General features: G+C 46.1%; 1 protein-coding gene across 1 annotated transcript in view; it reads left to right on the forward strand.

Annotated features, from left to right (window-relative positions):
• Positions 1-22,627, forward strand: part of LOC143804848 (adrenodoxin-like) — an 88,422-nt gene extending 65,795 nt beyond the window's left edge. Inside the window, exons 2-4 of the mRNA XM_077283347.1 lie at positions 16,387-16,514; positions 16,644-16,773; positions 22,208-22,627. Of these exons, the coding sequence (XP_077139462.1) occupies positions 16,387-16,514; positions 16,644-16,773; positions 22,208-22,325 (376 nt within the window). The 3' untranslated portion in view covers positions 22,326-22,627. The remainder of the gene's footprint in view (positions 1-16,386; positions 16,515-16,643; positions 16,774-22,207) is intronic.
• Positions 22,628-23,135: the final 508 nt, after the last annotated feature.

A 23,135-nucleotide genomic window follows, 5' to 3' on the forward strand; every position in this document is an offset into this window, starting at 1 on the left:
AGCACAACCGAGTTTAGCAGACAGAGAGGAGGGAAGAAAGGCACGGATTCGGGACAGGTGCATAACACTTGTGCAGCTGCTGAGCTCAGAGACCAGCTATAGTGATGACAGGCACTGTTGATGTGACGAGCTGGCGCAGGACCCAGGGAGGGTTAGCACCTGCTTAGTTTATTATTTTATTTATTTTGCACAGTTTGGAGCTCACTTTACCTTTAAATTGTTGTGCTGATGCATTAATCTGATAGTCATGTATCACCACACTTGTTAATGCTGAGCTTTATGAGAGATTGGTAATTGCAGTCCTATTCCTATCATAAGGTATAGTAGAATCAATTAAACTTTTGCAGGTTAAAGTTCATTAAGAACTTTTAAATATTAAAAAAATAAAAATTTTAAACATTTACTGGCTTCTGTTTTTCCAATCTGAAAATAAAGGCACATATTCTGGGTGTCAGAAATTAGTGGCAAAAAACAACTTTTTTTCTTGAAAGTTCTGAATTTTACATATAACTTTGGTATTTTCCTAATCGTAATGACCTGGAGAATCATGTTCTGGTCACATTTAATACTCATTGAACTAAAGCTTTGGCAATAGTGAGTGTAAATCAAGTTGCTCAGCAAGTGCTTTAACCTTTTTAACCCCTGAGCGATTTTCCGTTTTCGTTATTTCATCCCCTTCTTCGAAGAGCCATAACTTTTTTATTTTTCCATCCATATAGCCTCAAGAAGGCTTGTTTTTTTGTGGGACGAGTTGTGCTTTTGAACAATTCCATACATTTAATCATGTGATGTTCTGGAAAGTGGGAAAAAAATCCAAATGTGTTGAAATTGCAAAAGAAGTGAAATTTAAAAAAAATAAATACATTTAACATGTTCACTATATGGTAAAACTGACCTGACAATAAGATTCTGCAGGTCAGTACGATTGCGCAGATACCAAGCATAGTATTTTTAATTGAAGTGGTACAAAAAAACTGGGAATTTTTATTTATTTTTTTTTAAAAGGAAAAATTTTGCTTGTGTCTTTATTTTCCGAGATCTGTAATGCTTTAAATTTTCAGCTCTGAGGCTGGGTGAGGTCTTATTTTTTTGCGCCCCCCGAGTTGACATTTTTACTGATACATTTGATGGGGTACATTTGATGTTTTGCTCTCCTCTTATTGCATTTTATTGCAAACTTAATTGTTGCATTTTGATTTTTTTTTTGTTATGCTGTTTACCAAATGGAATAATTCACTTTATATTTTGATCGATCAGACTTTTACGAATATATTGACACCAAATATGTGGTTTTATTTTTAATTGTTTTATTTTCAATGGGGCAAAAATGAGGTGATTTGAACTTTTGTGCTTAATTTTGCTTTTTTCATATTTTTAAAAAGTTTTACTTTTTACTGTATTTAATAATCCACTTAGGAGACTTGAAGCTGCGATCGACTGATTACTACTGCTATATGTAGCAGTTCTTCAGCACTGCTTTGTATAGCAAAAATTACGATCTCCTATCAATGCCAGCTAAGCACTGGAGAATAGCCATGAGCAGCACTGAGGTCTTCAGGAGACCTCTGGCTGTCATGGCAACCCATAAGCACCCTACGATCACGTTACATGCATCAATGGGGGCAAGGAATGATGCGCCCCCCCCTGCCGGTGTGTGCTAAATGCTACTGTCAGAGATTGACAGCTAAATTTAACAAGGTAGCTCCGATCTACCCACAGCTGGTAAAGGCACATGATGGCTGATTAAACCAGCCATCATCTGCGGGGAAAGTGGCGGGCTTGACATGTGAGCCCAGATCAAAGTCAGTGACACATTATATGCCATAAATGTATCTCCATATGTCATGAAGGAGTTGACTTTTGACCATTTTTTTCACTCCTAGAAAATTTTTGGCTATGAATATATATTACATTTTTGAAAGCGGGTACCTTGGAAATCTAATAAGCAAAAAATTGTGAATAAAAAATGTCGGGGTCATAAATGTGGCTAATTGCCATATTCTTAATTGATTATCTAGTCATAAACCGAGACATGATAAAAGTGCTGCAACTTTCCTACTGTGATCTGTGCTGGGGCTGTGTGTACCATGAGGTCCTGTGTCAGTGTAAGGCTACGTTCACTGTTGTGAACTCTGTTTTTGGGCTCCCTCTTGTGGTCACAAGTGGTACTGTGTGAGTGCTGTCTTTGGGCTCCCTCTGGTGGCTCTTTGTGTCATTCTGCAGGTCTGAGGCAGGATCAGCTGTCTCGTTATCTGTTAGCTGGTTTCCTATTTAGCTCACCTGGACTTTCAGTGTTTGCCTGCTGTCGATGTATTCAGTGCTATTTTGATCTCTCCTGAATTCCTTCGCTATCAGTCTCTTCAAGAGAAGCTAAGTTTTCTGTTTGGTTATTTTTTGCTCATCAGTGTTCAATATTTTTCTTGGTTATTTACTTGTCCTTGTCCAGCTTGCTAATATGTGATTTCCTTGCTTGCTGGTAGCTCTGGGGGGCTGAGTTTCTCCCCTCACACCGTTAGTTGGTGTGGGGGTTCTTGAATTCTCGGCGTGGATATTTTGTATAGGGTTTTTTACTGACCGCACAGTTCCCTGCCTGTCTTCTGCTATCTAGTATTAGTGGGCCTCATTTGCTGAATCTGTTTTCATTTCTACTTTTTTTATTTTCCCCTTACCTCACCGTTAATATTTGTTGGGGGCTTCCTATATCTTTGGGGTCATTTCTCTGAGGCAAGTGAGGTCTTACTTTCTCTATAGGGGTAGCAAGTTTCTCAGGCTGCGTCGAGACGTCCAGGAATTTAGGCACGTTCACCGGCTACCTTCAGTGTGTTTGGTTAGGATCAGGTTTTGCGGTCAGTCCAGTTACCACCTCCCTAGAGCTCGTTCTATGTTCAGTTACTTAGCTAGTTCATTCTGTGATCCTCAGCCACTAAGGATCATAACAGTTCACACTTTGCGGGTTTTGCCGCGGATCCGCAGCGGGTTTGACACTGCGGATCCGCAGCAGTTTTCCATGCAGGGTACAGTACAATGTTACCTTATGGAAAACAAAACCCGCTGTGCCCACGCTGCGGATTTCCGCGGAAAAAGCCGCGCGGCTTTTCTGCGGAAAAAAAGAAGGAGCATGTCACTTCTTGGTGCAGAATCGCAGCGATTCTGCACCCATAGAAATGCATTGATCCACTCACTTTCCGCATGGGGCTGTGCCCACGTTGCGGGAAGTTAAGCGGATAATGTGCAGATGGTACCCGGGGTGGAGGAGAGGAGACTCTCCTCCAGGCCCTGGGAACCATATTTTGGTGTAAAAAAGAGAATTAAAATAAAAAATGATGCTATACTCACCTCTCAGCGCTGCCCGCGGCGTCCGGTCTCAGTTGCTGTGCGAGCAGGACCTGTGGTGACGTCGCGGTCACATGACCGTGATGACGCCGCGGTCACATGACCGTGACGTCACGAAGGTCCTTGTCGGCACAGCCGCCTGCAGCACCGAGGAGATCCGGACATCGGAGGGTGAGTATAACCAATTTTTATTATTTTTTACATTACTATTGATGCTGCATATTGCTGCATATGCAGCATCAATAGTATAGGTGGAAACCCGCAGCGGAATCCGCGGACAAACCGCGATAAATCTGCAGGGATAACCGCAGCGGTTTTGCCCTGCAGATTTATCAATTCCGCTGCGGGATTAACCCGCAGAGCAGGCCGCAAAGTGTGAACGTGGCCTAAGACTCCAGAGCAGCCTCAGGCTTATAAGGACACCGCACAGCTCCTTTAATGTGTTCTGCTAGTCTGTACCTATAGATAGATCAATCTTTACAGCAGGCAGTGGACATCGAGTTGCTTATCAAGGAAGACACTTTGTGGTCAGGGCTGCTGCCAGGAATTTCAGCGTCACATATTGGCAACATTTTCATGCCCTCTTGAGATTCCGCTCAGGCTCCACCCCAGCTCTGCTTCCACCCCTCGAACTGTCCACAGTCCCACCACCCACTCTTGGAAAAACTCTAGTTCTGAACCACGTCTTCACCAATCACACATTAACAGTTCCCATATCACATAGCCATCAGCTTTTCTTTATTCCTTAACTCCCAGTCAAATGAATTGAGCGACTGCACATATGACTGACCAAGTGCTCCATTCATGTCAGGGGCGGTTAGACTTATGGGGCCCCTGTTCTCGGTATTGGAATCTCATCACCGCCTGAATGAGCAGAGCAGTTGATTAAACCGCTCGATTACAAGGGCCAGCTCAAAAGGCAGATTTTCAAGCAGAATTTTGGTGCAGACAGGTACTTTCTCGGCACAGCTGTGGCTAAAACTGGCTGTTCCATAATCTTCATTGCTATCTCCCATAGGAGATGAATGGGAGGCATGAAAGAAGCAGCCATCATGGGTATTCAGCAGAATGTCGCCGTGGATGTCCACGCCAAACTTTTGCTTCAAGATCTGCCATGTGAACTGGCTCAAATAACTATCCCATAGGTTGTGTATAAGGGATAAGTATTAGGCTACTAGGATATCTCCTAAGACAGGTAACTGTACCTTTTTGCAGACAGGCAGGCAGCAGTCAGTAGGTTGGAATATAGTAATAGTTTGTAATCAGATAGCAGAACAAGTTTTAATCTAAAAAATATTTTTGGTAATGAAAGAATATTCCACTATTAATATTGGTAACATCCAAAGTCAAAAGTTTGTTGAGATGACCTTGACCATTTAAGGAAGTAATCAAAATCGTCTTAGATACCAATTATTACTTGCCTTCAAATATGATCCATTTTATAGTCGCTTTCAAATATGATCCATTTTATAGTCGTGATGTCACCGCTGCAGCCTGTCAACAAAGAATGAAGGCAGTGGCTGAGAAGCAGTGCTGAAGATGCTGTGTCCACGTAAAGCTGGATGAAAAAATATTTCTAAAATTCTTTCAAGATAGGTCTGATGACCCTGTCTAACAGTAGTAAACCCCCTCTATTTTGTCAGTAGATCTGATTGGGTATAATTTTGAGGGGAAGGGGGCTTGTCTCTCATGAAGTTGGAATGTAGAGGGTTCTGTAGGTGGAACCTTTGGTTAGAGGCAGAAGTTTATTGTTTTGATCTTCAGCATTTCCCTTTAGATGAAGGCGACGTTCATTGGAAAATGTTCTCGTTAACTGATCAAGAAAATGATGCAGCTCTTTGGGGGAGGCTGTAGGAGGGTGGTGCTGTTATGAACAGTAAGGAACAAGCTGTTACTTTAAGAGACTGCACCCCCTTGTCTGGCATGATGGGATGTTCTGCTTCTCCCCAGCAATAGAATTTATGAATGGACTGAACTGTGCAGATGGTAGGGGTGGAGCCTCAACTGTGTGTGTGAGCTGAGGCTGCTGCAGAGAGAACTTTGTGCTGATTGCTGCAAGAGAGGAGAACTGTGTCCTGATATAGCTGCAAGAGAGGACCCCCAGCCTGTAACGGAGTGGACTTGTGAGATTTGACAGACTTTTCCGGGTGCAGCGAGTGTGGCTGTCCTGTGTTAGTTTGAGCAGCCACGAAGATAGCAAGAAAGGGATTTACAGTTTCCAGGAGCATCTCCAGGACCCAGAAGCAAGGAGAAGACCACGTTTCACTGAGCTGGCAGAGAGCCGTGCGCACCACCATACTAGGCTGCTGTGGGCCCCCGGGACTGTATCTGAGTCCCCAACATCACCGTGAGATTGTTCCTGTTTTGTGCACATGTCAGGACCTAGTGTAGACTTCAATAGTCAGAACACGGCAGCCGTGTGGCCTGCTTAGTAAAGGCCAGGGAGGTTATAAGTAGAATAGCATAATTCTTTGTTTATTGTTTGCATTTACTTGTGTAACATATATCAAGTCTGTAACAGTTGGAGCACCGTGCTATTTTACAGACAAGCTAAAGAATATAACACTTGTAAATGATCTTTTGCCATTGCATACCCCTGTTTGCATCTTCCTCATCCACTTCATTCCTTGCCTTCCAATAAATCAACCCTTTGTTGTTTGCACCTCATCTTGTGTACAGTAGTCTTCCTGCACCATGGTGGTCCCCCGGCCATCGCTTCAAGGTGGTAGGACAGAAGGATAGTGATCTCCTATGGATGAAGATGTGACGGGATAAGTTGGGGATTTTACATTGATTGGGTTTTTTTAAATTTAATTTTAGTGTGTGACTGTTTTTGTCTGGTGTTTGCATCATTTTTGCCTTATGTATATGTCTGTATTCCGTACATGAGCGTTACGTACCGTATGGTTACCCACCAATATCTGGACAAGTCCACAGTCTACTCCGTGTACTCCTCATTTCTCTCTCCCTACTGATCTCAGCATTAGTATTATACATCGAATCACCCAATATACGGTACATTGAATATCTCCACAAACTCTACTCTACAATAAAGTTCCATCATTTATGACGTCTGGAGGTTGTACCTAGGTCATATAATGTATCAGGGATGCTGTGTCCTTCATGCATCACACCAGCACAGCGCCAATGTTCTCTCCTTCATTGTACAAATCTTTCATTATATGAATTCTTCAGACTCAATCTGGGGTCATTTTTTATGCATCAATGTTTCAAATTCAGTCTCTCACACCTGCCTTTAGCCTGCCGCAATAGTTTGTCTGTATTTTATTTTTACTTTTAAAAAGTGTGTTACATTTCCATCACTTGTCCTTATTGTGTCTGATGCGGAGGCTCGTTCAGCCTCAAAACCTGATACGTTATGTACTACATAAAGCAACGTCAAGAACATTGAATGGGTTGTCCCTGCTTAGATATTGATGACTTGGGGTGCTTTTACATTGCGTTTAGCCCCCATCTTGGCTTGCTTCTGAACCTCCGTAAAACAGGTTTCGTACATATGCGCCCACGGGGCTATAGACTACAATGGTGCAGGCAGAGTGAACGTGCACTCTGCCATGCATCATTTTCGGGTGTGCACGCATACTAGAGGTGGACACTCAGATGTAGTAGACTGCGTTTGAGTGTCTGCCTCCAGTTCTCTCTGTCGGCATGTTCACTCTGTCGGTACCATTATGGTCTATGGCCCCATCGGTGCATGTGTCCAGAACCCATTTTACAGGAGGGTTCAGACACAAGCCCCTATGAATGTGTAACTAAACGCAATGGGAAAGCACTCTTTTCCGCTCTAACGACTGTATCCATCTACTCCATTTTGCATTCAAAGGAAAGCACTATTAGAAAGTGACAGGTAATATTTTTTTATATTTTTCCCTATTTTTTGATACCTCTAAGGCTAGGCCACACATACAGTGTTGACCATTGAGCATTGCATCATGTTTCCAATCAGAAATGAAAAAAAATAAAATTCTGAAGGAAATCCCAACAGGAGCCATTCACTATTCTGAAGCCATGCTTTTGTGCACATCTGTAAAAGACTATAAGGGCTCATTTCCACTTGCAAGAGAAAAAACGGTCCGTAATCTGGACCGAAAAAACGGATTTAGCGTATGCGATTGTCATGCGATTGTCATGCAATTTTTAATCGCACCATCCGTTTTACATCCGTATGACAATCCGTTTTTTTTCTCTGCAACTATTTTAATACAGTCATTTACAGGACCATTTACAGTGTTCTATGCCACCGAATGGTAATGTATCCGTAAAAAACGGACGGAATACGGATGGTCCGTATTCCATGCGTTTTTTTTTCTCGCACCCATTGACTTGCATTGGCGAGTCTCGTCTGAGACTCGCAGCAAATCGCAGCATGCTGCGATTTTTTTCTCAGTCCGATTTCGGCTGAGAAAAAAATCGCAAATGAAAAGACACCTATTGACTAACATTAGTCCGAGTGCAATCCGATTTTTTATCGGATTGCACTCGTCCGTTTTCCTCGCAAGTGGAAATGAGCCCTAAGAGCTCCTGCAGACATCCATCAAACTCAATCCGAGCACAGACTGCAATGCACGGAGTGTCTGGGGGATTCCCGACTGAAAATCGACAGCTTGTATATGCCTATGAGGCTGATGAGCTTGAGTCTGAAGATCAGTGGACAGTCCCTGCATTGCTGTCCATGTTTGGACTCAGTTTCATGTACATCAGCATGACCTATAACACTGTTGGGATGGAGGCCAGACAAGTTCATAGTGACCCTGTAGGCCTCGTAGTAGTTAATGACTAGACGTTGTCTAGTATGTGTGAGCCTTGCCTTATCCAACCATACCTACCAGTATAAAAAAAAACTTGGCAGCAAGCCCTTCTTACATCAAATCCTTATGGCTGTTCTGCACTACTTTCATAACGCCACCAGATGAGTGCATAACTCTGTGCACACAGATACCAGTTTCTACTGCAGACCTTTTTGAAAAATCTTCTTGTGTAAATTTATATTCTCCATTTTGTATACTGCCACTTCCCATGTCCTAAGAAGTGAATTGGGAATACTTTCATTTACATCAGCATATATTTTTGTTTCAGGAGAGCCTACAATTTTTTTTATGTGTAGGACATGCTTTAACCCCTTAACCCCCAGAGCTTTTTTCAGCTTTGCATTTTCGTTTTTCGCTCCCCTCTTTCCCAGAGCCATCATTTTTAAATTTTTCCATCAATATAGCCATGTGGGGGCTTATTTTTTGCGGGATGAGTTGTGAATTTGAATGACACCATTGGTTTTACCATGTCGTGTACTAGAAGATGGGGAAAAAAATCCAAGTGTGGTGAAATTTCAAAAAAAGTGCAATCCCACACTTGTGTTTTGTTTGGCTTTTTTTTGCTAGGTTCACTAAATGCTAAAACTGACATGCCGGTATGATTCTCCAGGTCATTACGAGTTCATAGACATCAAACATGTCTAGGTTATTTTTTATCTAAGTGGTGAAAAAAAATTAAAACATTTGCTTAAAAAAAAATTTTGGCGCAATTTTCCAACACCCATAGCGTCTCCATTTTTCAAGATCAGGGGTCGGGTGAGGGCTTTTTTTTTTGCATGCCAAGCTGACATTTTTAATGATACCATTTTGGTGCAGATGTGTGCTTTTGATCGCCCGTTATTGCATTTTAATACAATGTCGCGGCAACCAAAAAAATGTAATTCTTGCGATTTGAATTGTTTTCTCGCTACGCCATTTAGCAATCAGGTTAATTATTTTTTTATTGATAGATCGGGCGATTCTGAATGCGGCGATACCAAATATGTGTAGGTTTGATTTTTTTTTACTGCTTTATTTTGAATGGGGTGAAAGGGGGATGATGTGAACTTTTATGTTTTTTTTATTTTTTTCATATTTTTTTTAATTTTTTTTTATTTTTGTCATGCTTCAATAGCTTCCATCGGAGGCTAGAAAGGCTAGAAGCTGCCACAACTCGATTGCCTCTGCTACATAGGAGCGATGCTCAGATCGCTCCTATGTAGTATAATTGCAACATTGCTATGAGGGGGCGCTCACAGCAATCTGGCATCAACAACCATAGAGGTCTTCAGGAGACCTCTGGTTGTCATGCCAACGCACTGCTGACCCCCGATCACGTGACGGAGGTCAGCAGTGCACGTATTTCCGGCCCGATGGTCGGAAGCAATTGCTAAATGCCACTGTCAGAGTTTGACAGCGGCATTTAACTAGTTAATAGGTGATGGCGGATCGCAATTCTGCCCGCACCTATTGCGGGCACATGTCATCTGTTGAAAACAGCTGACATGTCGCGGCTTTGAGGCGGGCTCACCGCCAGAGCCCACCTCAAAGCGGGGGTACTGATGTCAGATGTAATATTCTGTCCAATGTGAGTAAGGGGTTAAATGTAGTTTTTTTTTTCCTTTGGTCTAGCAAGAGTTAATGTCTGTCTCTTAGGCTACTTTCACATTAGAGTCGTACGACGCACGTCGCAATGCGACGTTGCGACGTACCGATGCATACTGTGATAGCGCCGCACAATGGTGGCAGCGGATGTAGTTTAACAACGCATCTGCTGCCCCATTGTGATGTGCGGGGAGGCGGGGGCGGAGTTCCGGCCGCACATGCGCGGTCGGAAAAGACGGTCACGACGCACAAAAAAAATGTAACGTTTTTTGGTGGCGACGGTCCGACGCAACACGACGAAACCGTCGCACGACGGATGCGACATGTGGCAATGCGTCACACTGCGTCGCTAATGCAAGTCTATGGAGAAAAAACGCATCCTGCAAGCACTTTTGCAGGATGCGTTTTTTCTACAAAACGACGCATAGCGACGTGCAGTGCACGACGCTAGTGTGAAAGTAGCCTTACTGGCAGCTTCTTTTAGGCTGGTCAGCTGATGTTGGTTGGTAACCACTCCCACCTCCCTTTACATAGTCACATGACCCATCAGCTGATCGTTGGTTATAGAGATACTTCTATGCAGACCAGCTGGGGAAGGGGGAGCTCTCCTGTGTCATTTGTGTTGTGGTCACTGTTGGAGTCCTGTTTTCCTGGTGCCGTTTTCTCTTCTGCTGTGGAGCGTAGCAGCAGATTCTGACCTAGTTGCATCATTTTTGTCAGTCCCTTATTAGTCTTTTTCCCTGTGTTATATCATCTGCAGTGGGGAGGCTGGTTTCCTAATCGGCCAGTGTACTTGCCAGGGTTAGAGCTGACTGTCATGGACTAGGCACGTGATGGCGGTGGAGGAGAGAAAGACCTACATAGGGCGTTAGGAGAGCTTAGGGACAGGCACATGTTGGTGTCAGGAGGTGTCCCATTCCCCCTCTCACTACCATTGGGGCGTTCCTCTCCCTTTATCATCCCGTTGTATCTATATGTTGTGGCAACACTCACCGGTCCAAGTGTGGTCTGAATCCTTTTATTGAAACATGTAAAACAACGCCATCATCTTCACGGCTCGGGGTAGTGAAACAGAAAAGGAGGTGAGCAGGATGTGATGACGGCCGTTTCGCGCTTACGGTAGCGCTTCCACGGGTCTGAGGTGCAGGGGAGTGATGCAGACATAAATAGGTGAGTAGGAGAAAAAAAAAACCTCCCACCCCACGCCCCTTATCCCCGGCACCTCAAGACAAAATACAACATGTGCGTGACATAAAACATATTAAAAACCGGAAAAAACATCCCGGAATACATACAAAACCTTGTATCAGGTCAAAAACAAAACCTTATAAAACGTCCGGGGTGACCACATCAATGCAAGAAATATCCACCCACCCCAAAAGCAGCATACATAACACACCTTTACATACATTTTTCATATGCACTTTTTTTTACCACAGAGTTATTTTGAAACGGAGAGGAAACGAATGGCCTACCAACAAACATAAATATATACCTAAGTAAAGGGGTCAAGATCACAACCGACCTTCCTAAAAGTCAAAAGAAGACGGACATATCTATCCTGTTGTTTAAGCCAGCTGGACCCATCGCGCGTGTGCGCATGATCCATCATTCATTCATTCATTCACACATTCATGGATGTGGAGTTGTGTGGGGGGATAGAAGTATCTTCAAACTATAAATGGGTAGCCTAATTCTCTGGGAGCTTTCGATGTTATCAATTTTTCTTTTAGAAGGGAGTCCTGAACAGGGAACCCTTGCCATCCATATGCCCTAACAGAGTTAAAGAGGACCTGTCACAGCATCAATATGGAATCTAAACTAAATGATACATTTGTGGAATGACGGTTTACTCTTCTTCTGCAATCATCAGTTGAAGTTAGATGCTAATTAGGTGGAAGTGCAGCGGGGCTGGACATTGCACTGGACCTTCTCCTCTCTGCCTGTGATTATCCGGCTCATCTGTCCAACTCCATCTTTGAATGACAGGTCATTTGCTTTTTCAATGACCTGCCTCCTCATCGTCATTGCTGTGGGCAGCACATGTGCAGTCACTTATAAATGATGTAATTGAGCCATGAAGCCAAACTGACCATGTGCCGCTCATGCCAGTGACAGCTTCAGTGCAAGATGTTAGTCAGAGAACCCAGATCACTGAAAAAAACAGTGACCTATCAGTCAAAGACAGGAGGCAGGCAGGGGACGGGGAATGCAGAGACAAGCAGGGGCCAGGGAATGCAGAGACAAGCACAGGATGGGGAATGCAGAGGCAAGCAGGGGTCGGGGAATGCAGAGACAGGCAGCGGCCAGGGAATGCAGAGACAAGCAGGGGCCGGGGAATGCAGAGGCAGGCAGGGGTTGGGGAATGCAGAGACAGGCAGCGGCCAGGGAATGCAGAGACAAGCAGGGGCCGGGGAATGCAGAGACAAGCAGGGGACGGGGAATGCAGAGACAGGGAGGGGAGAGGGAATGCAGAGACAGGCAGGGGACGGGAAATGCAGAGACAGGCAGGGGCCGGGGAATGCAGAGACAGGCAAGGGACGAGGAATGCAGAAACAGACAGGGGCCGGAGAATGCAGAGACAGACAGGGGCCAGAGAATGCAGAGACAGACAGGGGTCAGGGAATGCAGAGACAGACAGGGGTCGGGGAATGCAGAGACAGGCAGGGGCCGGGGAATGCAGAGACAGGCAGGGGCCGGGGAATGCAGAGACAGGCAGGGGCCAGAGAATGCAGAAACAGGCAGGGGCTGGGGAATGCAGAGACAGGCAGGGGCCGGGGAATGCAGAGACAGGCAGGGGCTGGGGAATGCAGAGACAGGCAGGGGCCGGGGAATGCAGAGACAGGCAGGGGCCGGGGAATGCAGAGACAGGCAGGGGTCGGGGAATGCAGGCAGGGGCCGGGGAATGCAGAGACAGGCAGGGACCGGCTAATGCAGAGACAGGCAGAGACCGGCTAATGCAGAGACAGGCAGGGGACACAGAATGCAGAGACAGGCAGGGGCCGGGGAATGCAGAGACAGGCAGAGTCCCCTGATGCACTTCCACATAATTAGTGCAGCGCCCCAGAGTCCTGGTCATTGCAGTAATGTCGTTCTTCCACCAGGGGGAGTGATATTACGTCTGAAGGTAATAAAGGAGATCTTCCTACCAGGTATCACAAACCATACACCACACTTCACACTCCAGACCACCAGGGGGAGCCTTGCTCCTATCTACTAGGGCACTCCTCACAGAAGGGTAAAACTGGTGGGCTGGATAGAAAGTTAGAGAGAAGCTGGCAGGGCTTTGCCCAGGCAACACCTGTCAGGCAGACAGGGGGAAAAGAGGAACATCGGAGCTGCAGACAGAGGGCCCCTGGCAGGGGTGGGATCCTGTCAGAGGCCTAGCTAGACAGAAAGCTACGGAGCTGCACCTGCCCCACGTGCGGCAGCATCCTAAGAACGGACACAAAGAGAATTGTGTTGTAGAGGGTGAGAAACGAAGTCATAGCACAAGGAGAAAACACCAGGAGGAGTTCTGCCCTGAAATAGGCTGCCTCCTTCTGAGGCGCGTAGCCAGTGGCCAGAATACCGAGGGAGTAATTGTCTCTACGCTTTACTTCAGAGACCGGCAGGACAGTCAATTCCAAGTTGGCTGCCCGACCTTAATACCTAAGAAGACACAGTGGCAACCTGTGGGGGTCGGGGCGTCTCTAGGGTCCCTATAAACAAGCCTCAGGCCATCAGTCATACGGGTTTGTCCTATCCACACCATCTGGGGGACAGAGAGGAAGAAGTAACATCTAGAGTCTACAAGAGCTGTGAGGACCTTACCGGGAAGCTCAGCAGGGAGGTACTACAACACACAGGCGCTAGTAGGAAGGCTACTGATTTCCACCTGGATAAGGGGACTCTGGATTTGCCTTCGGACCGGCCGGACTCTGCCTACCCTGCGGTCTGTACCCTGGACTGTGGACGCTGAAGTCTTCAGTAAAGGTAAAGAGACTGCAACCTTGTGTCCTCGTTATTCTCTGTGCCTTACATCATCCACCATCACCATCTACACTTCTGGGAAGCCCTGGGGATACACTTCACCTGTGGGAAGGTATACCATCTAGCTGCCATCTCATCACCCCAGTGGACCCCTAAGCAGCGTCGGTCACCCTGACCGAATACCACAGGTGGCGTCACAAACTATCCCTTTAAAGACCTTTCCCAAAACCATAAAAGACTCTTTCTTTCATTGGACCACGGACCGGGTCGGGCCATCTTGACATTCCCCGAACCGAAGGACCCGGTACCGAGTACCCCATTGCCCTTACTGTGGGGGGCGATCCATTAGCATAAAACTTCAAATGGTGATTACATAAACACGACAAAATATATTTCTTCCACAAAATATCATATCTGTATTACAGTGCCATTATTACAATGTCTTTACCTTGGATTCTAAGTTTGTGCAGACATGTCTTCTTTACTGCACAGCAGCTATCCTCACGGGACACCCTCCTTTAGTTTGATTCAAATATCTAAACTAATTTAGATAGATTTTTTGCTTTGGAAGCACCAAATAAAACATTATTTGCTTTTAAAAACATGCAGAATATTAAATTAGGCTTTATGAAGGGACTGTAATAACTTCTGTACTAGGTACCGTGATATAGTTTTTCCATTTGTCTAGTGGTTTTTGTAGATATAGAATAGTAGGATATAGTATCTACATTAACTAACATGCTGCTAAAGGGAACCTGGCCGGGTTAGACGGGAGAACTGGGGATCAGAAATACCCCTGTAACAGCACTTAGTGCCAGCCTGACTTTTGATATAAAGTTTTTCTGCTCTCACGGTTGCATTGGATGTGTGCTCTGGCTCGGTATCACATGCCAGTTTCTGTACTGAGTGCTCCGCAATCCCTCCACTCTTTGCCGGATTGGTGACTGCTCACTAGTTCTCCTACCTATCCCTGCCATCAGTTTTGCATGGTTAGGGCTCATACTCATTTGTGAGAAAAACGGATGAGTGCAGTTGTAGCGCCCCCACTGCCGCAGGGCCGAGGGGTACCCGATACCGGGCCTCTGAGTCTCTGCTCTGGGGTTGTCACGGTGGCTAGACCCGGTCCGTGACCCTGCTGAGGGGCGTACAATAAAGGTGGAGGTATGGTGACGATATTATGATGTGGTGCAGGCCGCAGTAAATAACGAGGACACCAGGTTGCAGTCTCTTTACCTCTTTACTGAAGGCTTCAGGATCCTCAGTCCGGAATACGGTTAACCGGGCTGCGCAAGTCCGGCCGGTCCGATGGCACCTCCAGAGTTCCCTTTGCAGGTGGAAATCTGTGCCTACCTTCTAGCGCTTGTGTGTTGTGGTCCTCCCCTGCTGTGCTTACGGGATAGTCCCCACAACTGTTGTGTCTGTTTCTGAAGTTCCCGCATAACTCGTTTATGATGTTCTTCTTCGTCCCCCAGATGATATGGCTAGGACGCACCCGTATGACGGGTAGGCTCGGAGCTCTTCCTGGACCCTAGTGTCGCCCCTCTCCTGTTGTTGCCCCCTATGTCTTCTTAGGTGATTTGAGTGAGACAGCCCGCCTATAACTGACTGTCCTGCCGTAGGTTTGAAGTTAGGCCTGGAGCTCTATACTTCCTCGGCGTTCCGGCCACCGGCTGTGCGCCTCAGTAGGATGTTGCCTCGTCTTACAGCACAACTCCTACTGGTGTTTCTCCTTGTTGCGTTGATCTCGTTTCTCACTCAGCACAATAAACCTCGCTTCTTGTCCTTTCTTAGGGTACCGCCGCGATCAAGTGCAGGCGCGGTCCCGTAACGTTCTCTCTGTTCGCTAGGCCTCTGTCAGGATCCCACCCCTGACAGGGACCCCCCTGAGTCTCTCCCCGCAACACCCTCTGCCACAGGATGTTGCCTGTTCGATTCCCAGTCAGCTTCTCACTAACTTCCTCTCTAACCCCCAGTTTTACCAGACTGTGAGGAGTGGCCTAATACATAGCACCCTTAGCTCCCCCTGGAGGCCAGACTGTGAAGTGTATTGGTGTTTGTGATACCTGGTCAGGTGAACTCCTTCAGTGCCATCAGACGTACCATAGCCCCCCTTAGCGGCGGAGCATCAGTACTGCAACGACCAGGACTCTAGGGCGCTGCACAATCCGATAAAAAATCGGATTGCACTCTGACCAATGTTATTCAATGGAGGACATCTCATCTGCGATTTTTTTTCTCAGCTGAAATCGGACTGAGAAAAAAAATCGCAGCATGCTGCGATTTGCTGCGTATCTCGGATGAGACTCGCCAATGCAAGTCAATGGGTGCGAGAGAAAAAAAAAATCGCACGGCATACGGACCATCCGTATGCCATCCGTTTTTTACAGATACCTTACCATTCTGTGGCATAGAACACTGTAAATGATTGTAGAAAAATAGTAGCAGAGAAAAAAAACGGATTACATACGCATGTCATACAGATGTCATATGGATGCTATGTGAGAAAAATCACATTGTACTCGCATGACACTTGTCCATTTTTTTCAGTCCAGATTACGGACCGTGTCTTTTCTCGCAATTGGGTATGAGCCCTTACAGCTGCTGACAGGTGCTGATCCATGTAATGCAGATTTGTATTCCAAAGAAATAATTCACAACTTTTTTGCAGAACGTCAGAAGAAAACTTAAAGGTTAATTTCATCAACCGTGATGGCGAGACCCTGACAGCCACAGCTAAAGAAGGGGAGAGTCTACTGGATCTGGTTATCCGCCACCATCTGAGCATTGATGGGTTTGGTGAGCCTTTCAGGTCTCATAGATATTGTATACTGGGGCTACTGACAATAGAATAGTCACCATGTTGTAGTTGACCTCCAAATAAATTGCTCAAATTGTCTAAACTATTTCCATCCTTTGTTCTCTTAGGTGCCTGTGAAGGAACTTTAGCTTGTTCCACTTGTCACCTCATATTTGATCAGAAGACCTTTGACCAGCTCAGTCCCATTACGGATGAGGAGATGGATATGTTGGATTTGGCTTTTGGATTGACTAAAACGTATGTTCTCATATATTTATGAATATAAGGATACTTAAAGGGGTTGTCCAAACTGATAAGTCTCCAGTCACTCTGTCTGCGGGGATTTGCATGTTCAAGACCCGGTACTGGAGGTTATGTATTAGTTATATATGCTCCTAGGCAGTGGGCATCGCCTCGCTCTCCATACACTTGTATGGAGTGAGGCCACGTCCTCTAGTCAGCCACGGCCACTGGCCGACTGTTACAGAAACCCCCAGCACCAAGAATATGTTATGCAGTATATGTATGTATGTATTTGTATGTATAATAGGTTCCATGTGAAATGCATCACTGGCTGCGCCCCTGGACAAGATATTCTCCTTCTGACCTCCCCCACCTTTGTAATTCCCACAGTAAATATCGGCAGGCTCTAGCCCCCTGCGGCTATTGTAATGTATGTCTGGCCTGCTGTTTTTCTATTGGCCTGCCCTGTGTATCTGTGTTATATATTCTGTGTGCTGTGAATAAAGTGTGGTGAGACTAGAAATACGTGGAGAAGCAGTCAGCTTTTATATGCTCTCATGTAATCAAGGAATTCCAGCCAGCGTCCTTCATTCAGACTCCTGCCAAAGCAAAGTGGACCTCCTGAAACACGGGGTGGTACTGAAAGAGGTACCCAAGCTTGGTAGACCCCGTTACACCGACCATGTCACTAAAAGGGCACGGTCTCACTCAATGCAAGTGTACGGAGCGAGGCCATGCCCTTCTAGCTGGCCACACCCACTTGTCGACCACATCACTAGGCAGGGCGCAGTCTCACTCAATGCAAGTGTATGGAGACAGAGAGGCCATGCCCACTGCCCGGGAGCATGTATAACTCATACATACCCTCCGATCCTGGGTCTGAAACAGGCGAATCCTTGCAGTGCACAGTGCGTGCCCTGGGGGGATTCACAAGTCTGGAGTCACACAGAGTGACTGCATGACTGCAGATTTATTGATTTGGACCGGACAACCAATTTAACAGCTTACTAGTCAGGCTTGTTTTCAATATTTGTCATACATGCAGTTGAATAGCTGTTTTTTTTTATCACTTTGTCATTCAAATCATATTTGCCTCTATGTTATGTGGGGCCTTATTTTTATGTATTTTTTATATTCTTTTTTTTTGCTGATTTAGTAAAAATTTTAAGAAAATTAAATGTGTTTGTTTTTAACAATTTGCTATAGTTTACGATCACAAAGTGCCATTAAATTATAATTAAAATTGTGTTTCTCTTACCATTACATTTGTTTTTAAACATAGTACATGAGGCTATTTTGCATTATCTACTGTGGTTAGCTTTGGCTCTTCTTTCCTTCCCTCAGTCCTTCCTTCCTACCCTTCCTAATTCCCACACTGCCTTTCTTACTCCTTCAGTCCCTTCATTCCTTCCTTTCTTCCTCCTTCCCTACATCCCCCCTCCCTTAAATTTTTTTTTTCATTCCACATTTCAAAATGTAAATACATTTGTGTTAATGCTGATCACCCCTGTAACTGGGGTTGGTCCGTAGTTACAGGGAAAATTCAGCTCTCTGCTTTCGCTATAGAGCTCATTGAAAGCAGCTATGACCCAGCAGCTCTCGATCACTCTTGGCGCCAGGTGATCATATCATCACTAGGATAGGAGAAATGTTTCTGCTTCCTAAAGTGTGTACACGGCTTTGATTAGTGCTGTGTATACAGCATTCAGAAAGGTAGAGATGGTAATAAACCATCTCTGCCTTTGATGGGAAGTCCAGCCAACTCTACCAGATGTCTCCCTACTTTTGCAGCTGCATGATCTCCCTCCAGCTGCTGACTCCATGGATCTATACCATTATAAAATGTTCCTGCGGTCATATGTGGACCAGCTGAATATGTTTAAACTTTGGGCAAGTTGTTAATTACTACATGTTCTTTGAGTGAGAAAAAAATATTTTACTGCTAATAAATGTACATATGTAAGGGGAAGGTCCAGGACTTTGATATTGGTGAGCAATCCTTATATTCCACAGATTAGCCGTTTACCATGTGTCAGGTTCTGCAAATTCTGCCGGGGTATGTAAACTTTTGAGCACAGCTGTACTTGTGATGGAAGGCTCTAGCATTCGGTGTACAAATACGTACATTGACCATACCTCATCTATTCATTTGCTTCTTGAATCCACAAGATATCCCACCACGAGTTCCATATCCATTAAACATTCATGACTCAAACCCTTTAAATTTGGGTCAAAACTGCTTCTAAGCAATCTGGCCTTAACCCTATAATGAAGGCTAAAGACAATGATGATAAATTATTATAAATTGTAGGATGTACTGTACTTGCACGTTTTCCATGTGCCCTTCTACGTGCATATGTGGCGCCCAGTAAGGCTATGGGGTACTCGGTACCGGGTCCTTCGGTATTCTGTGGGGATGTCACGGTGGCTGACCCGGTCCGTGGCCCTAGGGGAACGTCCGTTGTAAATGGGGGAAAGGTCTTTAAAGGGATAATGTTCGTGATGCCACATGTGTATTTGGTCAGGGTGACCGACGCTGCTTAGGGGTCCGCTGGGGTGATGTTATGGCAGCTTGATGGTATACCTTCCCACAGGTGAAGTGTATCCCCAGGGCTTCCCAGAGTGTAGATGGTGAATGGTGTGAGGCGCAGTGAATAACGAGGACACAAGGTTGCAGTCTCTTTATGTAACGCTCGCGCCGAGACTGGTTGGCGCGGGCGCCTGGGGGTGTGGCCCCACTGGACCACAGACCAAACTTCTTTGGAAGGGGCGTAACTAAGTAGCTTCCTAGGTGTTCACTGGAGCCTCTGATGGTGAGGTCACACTTGTGCAATAGGAAGCTACCAGGTACCACTCCAGGGTGGAGTCGGACTGTGGATGCTGATCCCACCGGGGACAAGACACAGGCAGGCAGGCACGGCTGTGACACTGGCTGACGGACGGGTATGGCAGAGGCCCTGACAGGCAGACTGGCTTGACGGAGATACAGGCAGGCAGATGGGCGCAGCTGGCACTCAGGCAGACAGGCGGGCACGGCTGGCACTGGCAGACAGGGCTGATACTCTGGTAGGAACTGGTATACAGGCGGATGTATGGAAACAGGTAAGAACCTGTTCAGACTGGTGAATATTAACAAACAGGTAGAGACCTGTAGGGCAAGTTGCAGAAGAGAGGTAGAGCAAGAGCGGATGCAAAGCAGAACCACAGGAGGCGGAGCAAGAGAAGAGAAGGAGAAGGTGGAGCAGAGAGGGAGAAGGTGGAACTAAGGGCAGAGAAGGAGAAGGTGGAGCAGAGGGAGAAGGTGGAACTAAGAGCAGAGAAGGAGAAGGCGGAGCTAAGAGCAGGAGGCGGAGCCACATGCAGAAATGCAGGAGGCGGAGCCAAGAGCAAGAGATGTAGAACCGCAAGGAGCGGAGCCAGGTAGAACCGCAAGGAGCGGAGCCGCAGAGCGAGAGCTGAGCGGAGCCGCAGAGCAAGGCCACAGAGTGCAGAGCTGAGACCAAAGCTGAGAGGCACAGAACCACAGGTTGTGGCAGAACTGAGCAGAGAGAAGCAGAGCCACAGACAGTGGCGAATAGAGCAGAAAGATAAGGCGGAGGTACACACAGCAGAGTGGGAAATGACTAATGACAAAGGAGGAACAGGAACGGACATAGACCAGAGTTCAGACAGGAACAGACACGGATACACAAACAGAACACAGATGAAGGCCTGCTAACTGCAGCCCTCTGAGACAGGAAACAGACACGACCTGGCAGCTCAGTAGCAAGTGCTAACTGAGGGAAATAGTTTGCTCAGGCATCCTCCAATGGGTGAGGATGCCTTAAGTATCAGAGGCCTCTAGGCCATTGGCCAGGGACACCTTAGGGAGGTGCACACAGTCTCAATAAGAATCCGGAGTGGCTGGCGCCGCCCCCTATGCACACAGCCAGGAAGTGTACACAGAGCAAGCGGCCATGGAGCCGGCAGCAGACTTATCTCACAACATGGCACTGGGTGAGTGAGTTGATGTAACAGGCAGGTGGGGAATGGAAGGCCATGCAGTGATGCCGGCAGGGTTGTTACACTTTACCTTTACTGAAGGCTTCAGTGTCCACAGTCCAGGGTACCAGACCACAGGGTAGGCAGAGTCCGGCCGGTCTGAAGGCAAATCCAGAGTCCCCTTATCCAGGTGGAATTCAATAGCCTACCTCTAGCGCCTGGGTGTTGTAGTACCTCCCTGCTGAGCTTCTTGGTGAGGTCCTCACAACTATTCTGGATGTTAAGTCTCTTTCTCTCTGTCCCCCTGATGGATAGGATAGGACAAACCCGTATGACTGGTGGCCTGAGGCTTTTTACAGGAACTCTATCACGCCCCGCCCCCACAAGTTGCCACCATGCCTCCTGGGTATAAGGTCAGGCAGCTAACGTGGAATTAACTGTCCTGCCAGTCTCTGAAGTAAAGTGTAGAGATCCTTACTCCCTCGGTATGCTGGCCACCGGATTCTTGCGCCTCAGAAGGAGGCAGCCTTTCACAGGGCAGAACTCCTTCTGGTTTCCTCTCCTTTTTGCTATGACTTCGTTTGTCACCCTCTGCAATACACTTCTCTTCTAATGTCTCTTTCTTAGGATGCTGCCGCACGTGGGGCAGACGCAGCTCCGTGGACCCTCGTCCTCCTCAGACCGCAGTCTGGATCTGACTGGAACTTGCTCCAGCCAGCTTTTCCCTCCTTCTCCTTCCTTCTGCCTCACTTTCTGTCCAGACCACCAGTTTTACCTAATTGTGAGGAGTGCCCTAATAGATAGGAGCGTAGCTCCCCCTGGCGGCCTGGAGTGTAAACTGTAGTGTATGGTTTGTGATACCTGGTAAAGAGATCTCCTTTATTGCCTTCAGACGTAATATCACTCCCCCTGATGGAAGAACGACATTACTGCAACGACCAGGACTCTGGGGTGCTGCACATACATACACTTACACACCATTAGGCTGTGTGCATATGGATTTTTTTTGAGGCATTGAAAAAACTATGAGTATTTCAAGTGAAAACTGCTTCACCAAACACTCCTTTTTGTGGAGTTTTTGGAGGAGTTTTTCTTTTACTGAAGCTGTATTAAAGCGTTTTTGAAAAAAAAAAAATTCCCAAAGTTTTTTTGCAGGCTTTTGATTGGACGGTGCCTACTAGGAGCCTGTTAAAAAAAAAAGAGACCTGCACATTTTTTTTCCCCCATCAAGAATTTTTCAAACTCTAAAGGTAAAGAAAAAACACTAAAAAATCTATATTTTAACAACTAACAGGATTACATTGAAATGAATATGACTTGAGCGTTTTCTAAACAATTTTTGTGGTGTTTTTAGGTGTGAATACAGTGAGCTCGGCACAGGCGCCATTATATCAATGTGTTCAATAATCGATTCATTGAGAAAAATAATGTTAACATTTGGTAATAAAGTCCCTTCGTTATGTTACAGGTCCCGCCTGGGATGCCAGATATGTATGACCAAAGCCCTTGATGGAATTACAGTTCGAGTTCCAAAAGATTTATCTGATGCAAGAAGAGACCAAGTTGAACAGCAAAGCAAACAATAACTAATGACGGAATATGTCGGCACATATAAGTGGATGTCTGCAGCGGATGTTCTACTTGATTGGGACAAGTATTCCAGCGCTTCTGTCGCAGTGTCTGACATTATACACGACCGTTCCAGGCAGTTTATATGGAAGATGTGAAAAGTGTTTGAAAAACGTAGATGTTATATTATCAGTGAACGTAGTAGCAGATACGCTGTAGGACGAGCTCACTATCACGCTGTGCATTTTATTCTATATGTGTATGATAAATTTATGTGTGTGGACTTATAATACATAGAATATAATACATGTTGCTACCACTCTAAAGCCTCCTGACTTGTATTTTACCAATTTTTCCAGCGCTCATTAAATGTATTAATCAGGTTGTAAATGGAGCGCCCCCATGGGCAGTGGGGTACTCGGTACCGGGTCCTTCAGTTCACAGGGGGATGTCATGGTGGCTGACCCGCTCCGAGGCCCTGGGACGTCCGTGTAAAAGGGAAAGGTCTTTAAAGGGGAAACGTTCGTGACGCCACCTGTGGTATTCGGTCAGGGTGACTGACGCTGCTTTAAGGGGTCCGCTGGCGTGATGTTATTGTCATATCGGACGCTGTTCAGACTAGGTCGTCCGACAGACAGCGGTAATTCCGCTGTTTACCACTATTTGCTCAATGGCGTCTGCTAGATTTTGTCTAGCTGTTCCGGGGTTAATTTACCTGATCCTCGGATTGGAAGCTGGGCCATTCCCATGGCCTTTAAATAGTTCTCCTGTTCAATGGGCGTCGCCGATTATAGCTTCTCTCTTGTGCGTTGTTATCTCGGTCTGGA

This window comes from Ranitomeya variabilis, chromosome 2, assembly GCF_051348905.1.
Source record: "Ranitomeya variabilis isolate aRanVar5 chromosome 2, aRanVar5.hap1, whole genome shotgun sequence".
Lineage (NCBI taxonomy): Eukaryota > Metazoa > Chordata > Amphibia > Anura > Dendrobatidae > Ranitomeya > Ranitomeya variabilis.